Consider the following 15,690-nt stretch of genomic DNA (forward strand, 5'->3'; position numbering starts at 1 on the left):
AAAGTGTTAAAAATGTCATACTTGGTAGCTGTCTCTAATGGTTGGCTAAAAAGCTAGGTGTAGTGTTTTCAAATGTAATGGCTGATGTGCTGGATATATGAAACTGTCGCTGCAGAGGTGGCATGTCTGGATGTAGTTGTAGTGTATCATAGAGACTGGCATTGCATCCATCAGTATGACAGCACTCAAGTTGTGTAAGCTGCATTATTTAATACATCGCAGTGTCAAAAACTGTGACTGGCATGAGGTGTGTGGAGTTTGTGCGTAAATGTTATAGAGCACGTGTGTTGCTGAGATAGGTTAGCCAAAGTCGAAATATTTATAATTGGCTACCTGAATAACAACAGCTAGTTAAATGGCACTAGTTGAATCACCCTCTCAAGAATTGAGATACACTGGTGGCCAAAGGTTTGGACTAATTAAGATTTTTGCATGTTTTTGAAAACTATTCTTTTGTTAACCAAGGTGGCATTTATTTGGTCAAAAATACAGTACAACAGTAGTATTGTGAAATTAATACTACAAATTAAAGAAATTTTGTATTTTAATATGTTTGAAAATGTAATTTGTTCCTCAAATTTCAGCATAATATGCTGATTTGGTGCTCACTTATTAATAATGGTTCTTATTATTATTATATATAATAGAAACCTTTATCCTTTTTTCAAAATTGTGGCAGCCAAGGTTTGTAATAATTAAAATGTTTACATGTTTTTGAAAACCATTTCTTATGTTAACCAAGGCGGCATTTATTTAAACAAAAATACAGTAAACCAGTAGTATTGTAAAATAATAGTGCAAGTTAAAATGAATTTTGCATTTGAATATGTTTGAAATAATGTTTGTAATTTATTCCTGAATTTTCAGCATAATATGCTGATTTAGTGCTCAATTATTAACAATGGTTTTTATTATTATATTGTGTATATATATTTATAGTGGAAACCATAATATTTTTTCAGGATCCTTTGATAAATAGAAAGTTTTTTTTTTTTTTTTTGATATTGACATATTATAAATGTCTTACTGTCACTTTTGATGAATTTAATATATGTGTGTGTGTGTGTGTGTGTGTGTGTGTGTGTGTGTGTGTGTGTGTGTGTGTGTGTGTGTGTGTGTGTGTGTGTGTGTGTGTGTGTGTGTGTGTGTACATATATATATATATATATATATATATATATATATATATATATATATATATATATATATATGTATGTATATTTTTTATTATTTTTTTTGGAATCCATTATACTTCTTTCAGGATTCTTTGATTAGTAGAAAGTTTTTTATTTATTTATACATGTTTTGGATATTGACTTATAAATGTTTTACTGACACTTTTGATGAATTAAGTATATATATATATATATATATATATATATATATATATATATATATATATATATGTTTTTTTTTCTCGTGGAAACCGTAATACTATTTTCAGGATTTTTAATTAACAAAGTTGTTTTTTTGTTGTTGTTTTTTTTTTTTGGTTTTTGTTTTGTCTTACCGTCACTTTTGGTGAATTTAATATATTTATAATTTTTTTTTTTTTTGATTTTTTTTTTTTTTTTTATGGAAATCGTGATACTTTTTTCAGGATTCTTTGATTTAAAGGTTTTATTTATTTATTAATGGTTTTGGATATTGACTTATAAATGTCTTACTGTTACTCTTGATGATTTAGTATATGTTTATATATATCTTTTTTCTTTCTTTTTTTGAGGAAACCATGCTACTTTTTTCAGGATATTTTGATTAATAGAAACGTTTTATTTCTTTAATTCTTTATTTATTTATATATATATAGAGAGAGAGAGAGAGAGAGAGAGAGAGAGAGAGAGAGAGAGAGAGAGAGAGAGAGAGAGAGAGAGAGAGAGGACAGAGGACAGAGAGAGAGACATATTATTAATGTCTTACTGTCACTTTTGGTGAATGTAGTATATTTATAAATATATCTTTTTTTGTGAAAAACCATGATACTTTTTTCAGGATCCTTTGATTAATAGAAAGCTTGTTTTGTTTTGTTTTTTAATTGACATTACAAATGTCTTACTGTCATTTTGATTAATTTAATGCACCTTTGCTGAATACAGTGTTTTTTAAAATACTTAATCCAAACTTTTGAGTGGTAGTATATCATGGTTTCCATAAAAATATTATACAGTTGTCAACATTTGAAGTGGATCAGAAAAGTTCATCAAAGTTGTCCTAAGACGGTTAGAACGGGTATTGTTTTGGTTTTAGGACAACTTTGATGAAAGGTTTTGATCCACTTCAAATGTTGACTACTATATAATAAGCAGCAAAAACTATTTTTAACCTTAATAATAGTATGAAATGTGTTTTGAGCATCAAATCACCATGTCCGAATGATTTCTGAGGGATCATATGACACTAAATACAGAAGATATAATGATGCTGAAAATTCAATTTTGCATCACAGAAACAAATTGCATTTTAAAATATAGTAAAACAGAAAACAGATATTTGTAATTGTAATATTTCACAATTTAACTTTTTACTGTATTTCTGATCAATTTATTCATCAAACATTAAAATAAAAACTTTTGTCCTCCAGCGTTTGCATTAATGTGTGTGTGCTTGAGTATGTTTCTGCCCTAAAGTGTGATAGAATGCTAATTCTACGTCATCTGTGTATATGTGTATTTGTGTGTGTTCAGTGGACGGAGGTTGGAGCGAGTGGAGTAAGTGGTCGCCATGCGGATCCGACTGCACCATGTGGAGGAGCAGGGAATGTACCCAACCTTCACCCAGCACCGGTGGGAAGGAATGCCAGGGTCTGGATCTTCAGTCCCTCAACTGTACCAGTGAGCAGTGCCCACAGAGTGAGTCCCACCATCTCTGTTCCTTGATTAATCAGTCGATTAAAACATAGGCTTCCTTTATTGATCACTAAATGTGAAGTCTGGGATGCATCAGTGAGAGTCCCATTAACTAGTAGACAATAATAGGGAAAAATCTGGGAAGGGCACCTTGGAGGTCTCCATTAACACACTTTGTTTAGTATTTCAGGCAGGGTTTGTGTATCGTCAGGTTGTGTTTTTTGCAGGAAGGTCACTTTTCCAGATCAGAGAATCTTGAGTTGTCCAAGGTCTTGATGTCCCTTGGGTTAGGTTCGCTGTGTTTGTTTTCCAGCTTCTTTTTCCTCACACAACCTTTCCGTTCCTGTTGTTCTTCGGGTTTTTTAATGATTTTAAACCTCTCAGTCCTACAACCACTGTTGCCATAGTACCACAGCAGCACTGAAATGGGCATCCTCGGGAGCAGCGCCGTTATTGCTGTTCTTCCGATGATTGTTTTTGATATCAGAGCTTCTGGTGGCCGTTATCAACTGTTTCTGAGAGAAAACGATTGGTTCAAACAAATGCCAGAGGGCAGACTGTGGAGAAATGACAGCTTTGTGTGATTTGAGGATGCTTCTGTGTGACTTACTGGGGGTGAAGAGCTTTATGAGCAAATGGTTTAATGTGCTTTCACAGCTTTACAGTTTTTTTATGTGCTAAAAGTGTTGCAACTAGAAAAATCCTGATTGGAATATGTGGCTGGCCAGAAAGTGATTGCTGAAATTAGAATGAGTTTATTTGTTTGTGTACCATATTTATAATGCATCACCAAAAGTTTTTTATGTTTTTATCTTTTGCTCACAAAGGCTGCATTTACATGAATAGGGCCCTGTGATTTCAGCGATGCGAAAAATGTGGATGGAATCGTGGAATCCAGTCATAAAAACGGAATTTACTGAATAACTCTATTTTAATACATGGCGCAGACATCACTTGTGGTGATTTCAGCGTTTGCTGTCTCACTAAATGAGGACACAAATACATGAACAACATTTTCAGAACTGCTCTGAGAGTTACTTCATGACCATTTGACCATGCTAAAGCACAGAATTTGATAACAATAAAACACATGGTGAGAAAAATGTTTACTTTTCATAGGGCCCTAAACATATAATTTTTGTTAAACTTTTAATAAATTAATGTGAAATTGTATAAATTTTATGTTTTTAATTAAACATGCTTTATGATTAATAACATTTAATGTAACAATTAAAAAGGAGGACTTTTTTCTCAGAATTGAAAGATATAAACTCGCAATTGCAAGTTATAAAGTAGAACTCTTGAGGGGAAAAAAAGACTGATTTGTTCTCAGAATTGCAAGTTTATGTCTCACAGTTCTGATTTAACTCGTAATTGCGTGTTATAAAGTTGGAATTCTGGGAAAAAAAAGAGTCACATTTGATTTTATTTCCCAGAATTGTGGCTTTGTCTTGCATTTATGACTTTAGAATTCACAATTGCAAGTTTGTATTACACAATTCTGAAAAAAAAAAGTTAGAATTGCAAGATGTAAGTAGTGTTAATTTCGTCACCTATTTTTAATTTAGTCTTAGTCTTAGTCTTGTGCCAAATGTCCTTGTTAGTTTTAGTCATATTTAGTCATTTACATATCTTTTTTTGTTAGTCAAGTTTTAGTCGACTAAAAGTCTCGTCATTTTAGTCTAGTTTTAGTCAAAAAGAACTCAATATATTTTAGTCTAGGTTTAGTCAAAAAATTGTAGTCTTTTTTTAAAATAACACATTATTACTGAGATTATTACTGATACACATTTCAGCAAAAAAAGTGTTTCACATATCTCAAACATTGGTTAAATGTCATAATTACCTGACAAAATACACTTGTTGAATGATTTTTGTTGAATGCAAATGTTAAACGTGTCTGGTTTTCAATTGCTGATTTAGGAGACACATTCACAAATGATTAACCCTTTCAGTGGTGAGTTTAAAATATTCTAGCGGACCCCTGAGAGTGAGTTTTTTTTAAGCGACCGTTATTTTAGAACGTTCGTCCTTATTGTTTCCATGGCGACGCATCAAGCTTGTCACGTGTCACAACACAGACACAATAACACTGTATGACAGATAGATCGCTTTTATTTCGTTTTTCCTTTTTTATCCAAAATACTCACACACTTGCTTACCATGCCATGAACTATCTAATATTCCGATTCACAAATATGTGTGAATTAGTATGTTTCGTACTTTAAAACCCTATATAAATGATCTGGGTCGTAATCTGTAACGTGAGATGGGCGCCGCCATGTTTGTTCGCGCTGCTGTTCAGAGTCCTGTCAGCCGTATTTACAGCACATATACATTCATCCGTTTCTCCCGAAATACATGCAAGTAAGTGGCTGGTGAACTAGAAGAGGAATAGAGTGGACTTTTTAGTTACTAAGCCTATGTGTATGTGATATGAATAAAACACATCGGCAAATTATATTTGAATAGATTGTTATTTGCTGCTTCCATAGACCTATGTGTGTATTTTACAAACTCTAAATGTCTCCTTTTACTAGTACTTATGTGTATTTAAATGTCTGAAACCTAAAATAAGCGTTATGTGGTTAAAAACACTGCATAGTTGATAGTTGTGATTATATGACAAGAGCAGAGCTCGTCCGTCTCTGGCTCAGCGCCAGCCAGCGCGCCAAAGCGCAGTTTGAATATTTTAAAGCCGTAACAGCTGATGAAAAAGCAGAGACGATTGTAGACGAAAATGAAGAGAGATTTTATCTTCGTTTTTATTTTATGCAAAACATTTTCGTCTCGTCTTTTTTCGTCAACAATAATGCATGTTAATTTAGTCTTAGTCAGCGTTTTTGGACAGTGGTGCAGTCTTGTCATCGTCTCGTCTTAGTCATGAAAAAAAAGGTCGTTGACGAACATATTTCGTCTCGTCTCGTCTGACGAAACTAACACTAGATGTAAGCTCACAATTGGGAGAAAAAAGTTTGAGATTTAAGTTAAAAATTACCATTCCCCTTCAGTCGTTTCACTACGATGTTACATATGGGAACTCGCTTGAGAGACCAATCATCTCTGAGCCTTATTCAAAAGGCCATTGAGAATTGGTGAGTGGCATTTGCATGCCAAGTCACTCCCCGTACATACGGGTATATAAGAGGGCGGCATGCAGCCAGTCATTCAGATTTTCGCTTCGGAGCCTCTATGCTCGAGCCTCTACAAACAAAGAAGAACACGTTCCTGCTGCTCTTTCCCAGCTGATGCGCTGCCAATCGAAAAGAGCAAATATCTAAAAGAGTGTTTTTCTCGGCAGCCGCCAGCGGGATCCTGCGGGCGGCCGTTTTCACGGCCTCTAAAGCCTCCTGCTCTCCAGCGAGCAAGCCCCATTGAGTGCACGTTGGTGCCGCGGTTTCCTCCCTGGGCAGACCGGGACTAAAAGAGCAATTTCTCACGGCTGTGTAAGACATTCTTTTCAGAATGGCTTTCCGGCCGTGCGTTTCTGGATGTGGCAGTTACCTCACCTCTCTGGACGGACATGAACGCTGCCTCACATGTCTGGGCGAAAATGAACATGCTGGGGCGGCGTTCACGGATGGTTCGTGCGTTCATTGCGAACACATGACCATGGTCATGCTGAAGTCCCGCCGCTCGTTCGCGAGGCGGCTCCCCTCGTCATCCCGCGGCAGGTTTTTAAGCCCTCAATGTTTCTCGGCCGCCGTGGAGAGACACGAGGGCGACATAAAAGTCACCGTACAGAACGTGTACGTGGCCTTCTGCACCTCAGCATGATCTCATCGGAATGCCAGAGCAGTACGCTTCCCTGCACACCAGGCTGAGCGTCTCCTTTGGTGCTCCAAAGGAGGAAGAGACGTCTGTTGCAGCATCAGAGGGAGAGTCTGAGGGTGAGGCGGACGTCTCGGCGGCTCAGCGCCCCTCCATGGTCGCTGCCCCGTCTAGGTCGACGCTGAACTCTCGGCAATGCTCCTCCAAGCCGCCAGGGAGATCGGTTTGGAGGTGCCTCACGCACCTTTGGCCGGTCCTTCCAGGCTGGATGATTGGTTTCTGGGGGGCCCCCGCGGCATCGAGTTCCCTTCCTGAGCAGCACTTACACTCCTCGGAACCGGACTCGGAGCCTCTTATCATCAGCGCGGGAACCAGGGAAGAAGGTAAGCACTGCTTAGCGCAGTCAGACTTTTCTCCAGGACGTTCATCCTTCTGGGTTCAGTCTCCTTCCCTGCCTTCCCCCAGGCTGCCCCACCACGGTCACGTAGGTCAACGTTCCCTTGATACCCTTGCAGTGGTTGATACGGACGGTACGGCTCGGCTTTGCGATTCAGCTCACCAGGCGTCTGCCCAGGTACAGAGGTGTTCTCTACATTGCTGTCCATTCGGACATGCATGCCGCTGTCCTGCGTACAGAGGTCGCAGTCCTACTGGCAAAGGACGCAATGCAGCCTGCCCTCCAGCCGAGATGAAGTTAGGGTCCTACAGTCCTTACTTCAACGTGCCCAGAAAGAGTCAAGTCAAGTCAAGTCAAGATTATTTATACAGCGCTTTTTACAATACAAGTTGTGTCAAAGCAACCTTACAGTATTAAAATAATAAAGTAAAATGTCAATAATAATGCAAGAGTTCCATATTGCAACAAAGTCAAATTGGGGAGGACTCATCTGGTTCCCATGGCCTTGTGTCGGTGGCCGTTTAGGGTAGTAGTTCTTTCTTGATGATCTGTCTCTGGGGCTCAACTAGTTGACACGGTATCCGCTGACATTCGGCTGTAGGTGTTGATCCACCATCTGCTCTTGGTTTGGACTGGATCCGGGGGACTGCAGTGACCATCTGATCTGGATATGGACTGGATCTGGTGGCTATGGTGACCTGGGAATAAGAAACAAACAGACTAATATTAATGTAGATGCAAGAGTTCCAAGTTGCCACAAAATCAGATTGGAGAGGACTCATCTTGTTTTCGCTGTCTTGCGTCGATGGCCGTCTAGGTGATGAGGTCTTCACTGATGATCTGTCTCTGGGGCTCATCTAGTTGATGTGGTCTCTGCTGACATTCAGGGCTATAGAGGATATCTCTGGGTGCTGATGGGCGCGGACTAGATCCGGGAGACTGCAGTGACCATCTGATCTGGATACAGGTGGCTGCGGTGACCTCGGAATAAGAAGGAAAGATACTAATATTAGTGTAGATGCCATTCTTCTTCTGATGCAACGAGTACATCAGGTGTTATAGGAAGTGTCCCTGGTTCCGGTTGACCTAAATAATGCAGCCTAACAATCCTTTAACGGATTTGGATTATGAAATGTATTAAGTGTAGGCCAGGTTAAAGAGATGGGTCTTTAATCTAGATTTAAACTGACGTTGACGTGTGTCTGCCTCCTCAACAGTGTTAGGTAGATTGTTCCAGAGTTTGGGCGCTAAATGTGAAAAAGATCTGCCGCCCGCAGTTGATTTTGATATTCTAGGTACTATCAAATTGCCGGAATTTTGAGAACGCAGCGGACGTGAGGGACTATAAAATGATAAGAGCTCACTCAAGTACTGAGGAGCTAAACCATTCAGGGCTTTATAAGTAATTAGCAAGATTTTAAAATCTATACGATGTTTAATAGGGAGCCAGTGCAGTGTTGACAGAACCGGGCTAATAGGTGACCCTGGACCACAAAACCAGTCATAAGGTTACATTTTACAAAACTGAGATGTATACATCATATGAAAGCTCAATCAATAAGCTTTCTATTAATGTATGGTTTATTAGGATAGGACAATATTTGGCCGATATACATCTATTTTAAAATCAGGAATCTGAGGGTGCAAAAAAATCTAAATACTGAGAAAATCACCTTTAAAGTTGTCCAAATTAGGTTCTTAACAATGCATATTACTAATCAAAAATTACATTTTGATAGGTTTACAGTAGGAATTTTACAAAAAAATCTTAATGGAACATGATCTTTACTTAATTTCCTAATGATTTTTGGCATAAAAGAAAAATCTGAAATTTTGACCCATGCAATGTATTTTTGGCTATTGCTACAAATATACCCCAGCGATTTAAGACTGGTTTTGTGGTCCAGGGTCACATATGGTCATACTTTCTGGTTCTAGTAAGAACTCTAGCTGCTGCATTTTGGACCAGCTGGAGTTTGTTTATTAAGCGTGCAGAACAACCACCCAATAAAGCATTACAATAATCTATCCTTGAGGTCATGAATGCATGGATTAACGCTTCTGCATTTGACATCGTGAGCATAGGTCGTAATTTCGATGTATTTTTAGATGAAAAAATACGGTTTTGCAAATGCTAGAAATGAAGAAGTGAAGAAATATAGAGCTGCGTATCATCAGCATAACAGTGAAAGCTAACACCATGTTTCCTGATGATATCTCCCAAGGGTAACATATAAAGTGTAAAAAGCAATGGCCCTAGTACTGAGCCTTGAGGTACTCCATACTGCACTCGTCATTCACTGCTACGTATTGATGCCGGTCAGATAAGTACGATTCGAACCAAGCCAGTGCACTACCACTAATGCTAACATAATTTTCAAGTCTATTTAAAAGAATATTGTGGTCAATAGTATCAAACGCAGCACTAAGATCCAGTAGTACTAATAGTGAGATGCATCCACAATCGGATGACAGGAGAAGATCATTTGTAACTCTAATAAGAGCAGTCTCAGTACTATGATATGGTCTAAAACCTGACTGGAAATCCTCACAGATACCATTTTTCTCTAAGAAAGAACACAATTGTGAGGACACTACCTTTTCTAGTATCTTTGACAGAAAAGGGAGATTTGAAATTGGTCTGTAATTGTTTAATTCATTGGGATCAAGTTGAGGTTTTTTAATTAGAGGCTTAATAACAGCCAGTTTGAAAGTTTTGTGGACATATCCTAACGATAGTGACGAATTAATAATATTCAGAAGAGGATCTGACTTCTGGAAGTACCTCTTTTAGTAGCTTAGATGGAATAGGGTCTAACATACATGTTGTCGGTTTAGATGATTTAATAAGTTTGTACAACTCTTCCTCTCCTATAGTTGAAAATGCATGGAATTGTTCCTCAGGAGATTTATAGCATATGTGATGTGATACTGTAGCGGATGGCTACATAGTTACAATTTTATCTCTAATAGTATCTATCTTGGTAGTAAAATAGTTCATGAAGTCATTACTGCTGTGCTGTTGGGAAAATTCAGCGCCTGTTGGTGCTTTATTCTTCGTTAATTTAACCACTGTATTGAATAAATACCTAGGGTTATGTTTGTTTTCTTCTAAGAAAGATGAAAAATAATCTGATCTAGCAGTTTTTAATGCTTTTCTATAGGATATAGGAATCGCGATTCGCAAGCTAATCGGCTAACGGAATGCTAACTTGTTGCAAATCGTGGTTGTGGAATAAAAGCGAAACGGTTCGCGAGAGAGAAAGGAGAGCGGTAGTAGGCGCGAGTAGAGAACGTGAATGAGAACTCAGTCCCAGAGTGGTGGGTTAACACCCATCCTGGATATTTGAGCTCTGATTCGGTCCCTTCCCAGGCTGCCATCCAAGATGCTCGCGACGAAGTGCATATGAATATGCTTCCGTCTCCAGGGTTGGGTTGCAGCCATCAACCTGAAGGGCACCTACTTTCACGCCTCGATTTTCCCCCGGCACAGACCCCTTCTGCAGTTTGTCCCCGGGGGTCGAGCGTCTCAGTACGAGGTGCTTCCATTTGGCTTGTCCCTCTCTCCTCGTATCCTCATCAGGATCACGAGAGTTCCCCTGTCCCCTCTTCGGTAGACAGGTATTCGCATTTTCAACCGTCTCGACGACTGGCCCCTTATAGCTCACTCGCGAGTTCCGTTGTGCGGATAGAGGGACCTGGTACTTTGGCACCCCTGCCATCTGGTCCTTCAGGTCAACCGAGGGAAGAGCAAACTCTCCCCAGTGCAGAGGATCTCTTTTCTTGGTCTGGAGCTGGAATTGGTCAACAGGACAGCCCGCCTTACTACCAAGAGCGCGCAGTCAGTGCTGTAGTGCCTGGGATTATTCAGACACAACACAGCAGTCCCTCTCAAAATATAGAGGCTCCTGGGGCATATGACAGCTCCAGCCGCATCTTGCCGCTGAGCTCGTTTCATATGAGACCGCTTCAGCACGATCGAGTCCCAAGATGGGCATGGCATCCCGGCTCACTACGGACTGGCGTTTTCCCTCAGTGTTGCCGTCTAGTCAGCCCGTGGCTCACCAAGGCTTGAGATGCCATGTGCAATGGGCAAGCAGCATTGGGCTCCTGGACAGGACCCCGACTGCAGTGGCATGTCAACTGCCTCGAGTTGTTCCCTGAGCTTCTGACCCCTCGTCGCTTCCGACCGACGTTTCGCCAGAAGCACATCCTTGTTCGCACTGCAACCGCATACCGCAGGTCACAACTCGCCCGCCATCTGCTCCTACGGAGTCAAACATCGCTACGTGCCATTCACATAACACCAGGGAAACTCAACCGTGCAGCCGATTGGCTCCCACGGCAGTCCACCCACCCTGGAGAATGGCGACTCCACCCCGTGACAGTCCAGCTGACTTGGAGTCATTTCGGCAAGGCCGAGCCACATTCGCTCGCCTTCCCGAGTCCTCCCATTGCCAGTTGTTTTTTCTCAACAAAGTTGCACTGGCACACAGCTGGCCTCCGGGGCTCAAGTACGCCTCTTCCCCAGTGAGCCTCCTTGCACAGACCCTGTACAAGAGCAGGGAGGACGAGGAGCAAGTCTTGTTGGTTGCACCACGGTGGCCCACCCGGACTTGGTTCCCAGAACCCATTCCCCTCGCGACAGCCCCTCCCTCGAAGATCCCCTTTACGAAAGACCTTCTGTCTCAGGGGATGGGCACAATTTGGCACCTACGCCTCGTTCCATGGCGCTCGCATCTCTGGCCCCTGGACGAGATGCGTCAGACCTCTCCGGCCTTCCTCAGGCCGTGATAGAAACTATCACTCAGTCCCAAGCTCTCTCTACTAGGCAGGCTTACGCACTGAGGTGGGGTCTATTTGTTGACTGGTGCTCCTCTCGGGGAGAGGACCCACAGAGATGCACAATTGCAGTAGTGCTTTCCTTTCTGCAGGAGAAGTTGGAGCACAGGCTGTCCCCTTCGACTCTCAAAGTGTATGTTGCTGCCATTGCAGCGTATCATGATGCAGTAGATGGAATATCCCTTGGTAAGCACCAACTCATCGTGAGGTTCCTAAGAGGTGCGAGGAGGATCAATCCTCCCAGATCGCACCTCGTGCCCTCTTGGGATCTCTCCGTCGCCCTCCAGGGCCTGCGGGACACCCCATTCGAGCCACTGGCGTCAGTTGAGCTAAAATTTTTGTCACTTAAGACAGCGCTCCTGACTGCGCTGGCTTCCATCAAGAGGGTAGGGGACCTACAAGCCTTCTCTGTCAGCGAAACGTGCCAAGAGTTCGGGCCCGGCGATTCTCACGTTATCCTGAGACCCCGGCTCGGGTATTTGCCCAAGGTTCCCACCACGCCTTTCCGCGATCAGGTGGTGAACCTGCAAGCTCTTCCCTGGAGGAGGCAGACCCAGCTTCTGCACTGCTGTGTCCAGTACGAGCTCTACGAATATATGTTGACCGTACTTAGCACTTCAGATGCACTGAGCAGCTCTTTGTCTGCTTTGGAGGTCAGCAGAAAGGGAATGCTGTCTCCAAACAGAGGCTGGCTAATTGGGTGGTAGATGCCATCTGCCTGTCTTATTTATACCAGGGACAGCCATGCCCCTTAGGTGTTCGTGCCCACTCCACATGGAGTGTTGCCTCATCCTATGCGTTGGCTCATGGCGCCTCACTAGCAGATATCTGTAGAGCTGCGGGCTGGGCGACACCTAATATCTTCGCTAGGTTCTACAACCTTCACGTAGAGGCCGTTTCCTCCCGTGTCTTAACATAAAAAGACTTCAGGTGAGTGGGAGGACGGCTGGTGTTGGCTTGCTATGGACACGACTGATACGGATAGTCAACAGAAAGAGACGGAGATAAAGAGAAGCAGAGTGTGAGCAAACACTCCCATTAGTATGTGCAGAAGTAGAGGTCAAGAGTGAAGAGTTTGTATTCCCTGTGCTGAGAGTCGATACAGTTCTAGAATCCTTAGCTTTTCTACTAAGGGCCACATGGAGGCATGTCCAATCATAGCATCATCTCAAACCACCCCAGAATATCTGCAGCGTTGAGATTTTACGTGCTAAAAATGCCAATGTTGCAAACGACAACGACAAAAGAAGGAAAATACTGAATGTTACAACCTGCAAGCAGAGCCCAAGGCCTAGTTATTATCATTAGATGTTTACATTTCTCTGTTCTGGGAGGTTGCACTGCAGTCAGGAGGTTATTAATTGGCCCATATTGCTTAAATTAAAAGCACAGAAGCTGGTACGATGGCAGCCATGGGGAAATTTACTCAGTTGGGGGTCCGGCCAAGCAGATGGGCATCAAAGTGTTGTATTCGCATCCTCTCGGATCAAAGTGTCGGGATTGGCGTTTTATTTCGGGCTGTTCTGCACTGTTAACATACTGTATAGTACTCTCCCTCCAGGGCATTTTTTTGCACTGGGGTCAAAGGTGAGACGGTTACGTCCTCGTTTTTTTACTTTTATTTCAGATTTTAATCTGAGCCCTCCCACGTCATTTAAACGCAGTCATCCTAGCTCAAACTCTTTAAAGCCCACACTTACAGGCACACTGAATAGGCAAAAATCCCTTTAAAATTGGAATGCAGGCCGCAAAAAAATTCTCGTCCCAATCTGTTCTCAGCAGATGTCTCTCGCCAGACAATAGACCTGTTTTATACTGTAATGAGCAGAAAATCCTGCCTGCTTTGGCTACTCCACCACACAGAAAATGCTTTTTTTTACCCTTCCTCGAAGGGTTTAATTAGTAGTAAGAGGAAACTCTTGTTGAAATAAAAGTAGCATTTAGTGTCCTAGGTGGAGATTAGCCCTTGAGCACTTGCTGTGGGTTAAATGCAAGTTAAAAAGCACAAAAATCAAAGCAACTGTTGTGATTTAAAGAACATCCAAATGACTGTTCACTCTGTGGCGTGGATGTGGTCGAGGAGGACAGGTTGATACTCTGTTGATGTTCCTCATCATCCACGTGCCATTAATAAAATCACTGTTTCTAAATCAAGTGTCTCTTAAAGAGTTCACCTGTAAAAAGTTTTCATCAGATTCAACTTAAAAACCTAAGTTCAGCAGCTGCCTTAAGTTAAGTTAAATCAGCTTAAAACTACAAGTCATTTTCACTTATTACAATGAAAATGAGTTGATATAACTTGTGAGTTTAAATGACTTAAGTTGATTTAACTTACAATCTTAAGGCAGCTGCTAAACTTAATTTTTTAAGTTGAAACTGGTGAAAACTTTTTATAGTGTAGAAATTATAATTTTGTCATCATTTACTCACCCTCATGTCGTTTATGAGTTTCTTATGTTGAACATAGAATGCATTTTGAAGAATGCTGGTAAACAAACAGTTGATGGTCTCCATCAATATTCCTTTTCCCTGGGAAATGGGGACCTTCTTCAAAATATCTTCTTTTGTGTTTAACCTTAGAAAGAAGAATTTTTTTGGGGGGTGAACTGTTTCTTTAAGTTGGTCATAAAAGAGACATTCCCATTGAAAATGATTAGCTTTGTAAACAGTGTTTGATTTCTATTTTTTTTTTTTTTTTTTTTTTTTTTTTTTTTTTTTTGTGTGTAATAATATTCATGTACTGTTTTGAATTGGATCTGCAAAAAATGGCAAAAATGTCCATAATGCAGCAAAACAAGAAAATTTAGCTTTTTACCAGTTCACCTTTCCTCTGCATGCCTAAGATATTAAAGTATTTCTATAAGTTTGCAGTACTGTATCAAAGTGAATCATACTGCATACAAGCAACAAAACAAGAAATTTAGCTTTTTTACCAGGGGTGTGTGAGAATGAAAATATTTGTTTTGGATGTATCTGTTGCTGCTGAGTTTTTAATAATATCATAGGTCTCCATAAATATAATATGCACCAAAGTCTGCTGTGATGTTTCTGGACTATTTTATTTATTTATTTATTCATTATAAAATTTTTGAACCATATGTATATAGCCGTAAAAACATAATTTATATATATATTAGGGCCGGGACTCGATTAAAAAATTTAATCTAATTAATTAGAGGCTTTGTAATTAATTAATCGAAATTAATCGCATTTTAATCGCATGTAAATATTTGACCTGAGAACAGTGAGAATTAAGATTTTTACATGGATTTTTAGTATACCATTGAATAATGACTGAATACATAAGCTTAAGCAACAAAATATTGCTTATTTTTGTTCAACCAAGTCCACCAGACCAGTACAATATTGCCATAACATATATATGGATAACATTTAAAAAACAGTTTTTATCAGGTTACACACTGATTATTTATCACTCAAACCCCTTTCTCTACCTGTCCGTTGGTCGCGTATATCCTCCATGTTTGTAGTTTTTTAACACTTTTTATGCGTGTTTGTAGTTCTAATCGAATCCTCGTTCACGGTGCAGTGTGTTGCGGGCAATATTAGCAGTTAAAAGTGTGCATTGATCATTAAGAAGTAGACCATCCGGGAATCTTTGGAATACTTTTTAAACATACTACGATTTGGGACATACAATACTATTTAGGACGTCTTTGGCTTGTCTGAACGCTAGTTTGTGCTCCAGTATAATCGGTCCGCCTAATCTCATCCAGTGAGAAACGTTCCGCGGTGCAAAACTTAGTGCGATTAAAATGCGTTAAAAAAATTTAATGCGTTATTTTTGTGTAATTAATTAATCTAAATTAACGC

At 40.4% G+C, this 15,690-nt stretch overlaps 1 protein-coding gene across 1 annotated transcript in view; it reads left to right on the forward strand.

Annotated features, from left to right (window-relative positions):
• unc5a (unc-5 netrin receptor A) overlaps nucleotides 1-15,690 on the forward strand; it is a 279,601-nt gene that overhangs the window by 211,922 nt on the left and 51,989 nt on the right. The window contains exon 6 of the mRNA XM_073820581.1: nucleotides 2,685-2,849. Coding sequence (XP_073676682.1) covers nucleotides 2,685-2,849 — 165 coding nt within the window. The remainder of the gene's footprint in view (nucleotides 1-2,684; nucleotides 2,850-15,690) is intronic.

The sequence above is a fragment of the Garra rufa genome, chromosome 16 (genome assembly GCF_049309525.1).
Source record: "Garra rufa chromosome 16, GarRuf1.0, whole genome shotgun sequence".
NCBI lineage: Eukaryota > Metazoa > Chordata > Actinopteri > Cypriniformes > Cyprinidae > Garra > Garra rufa.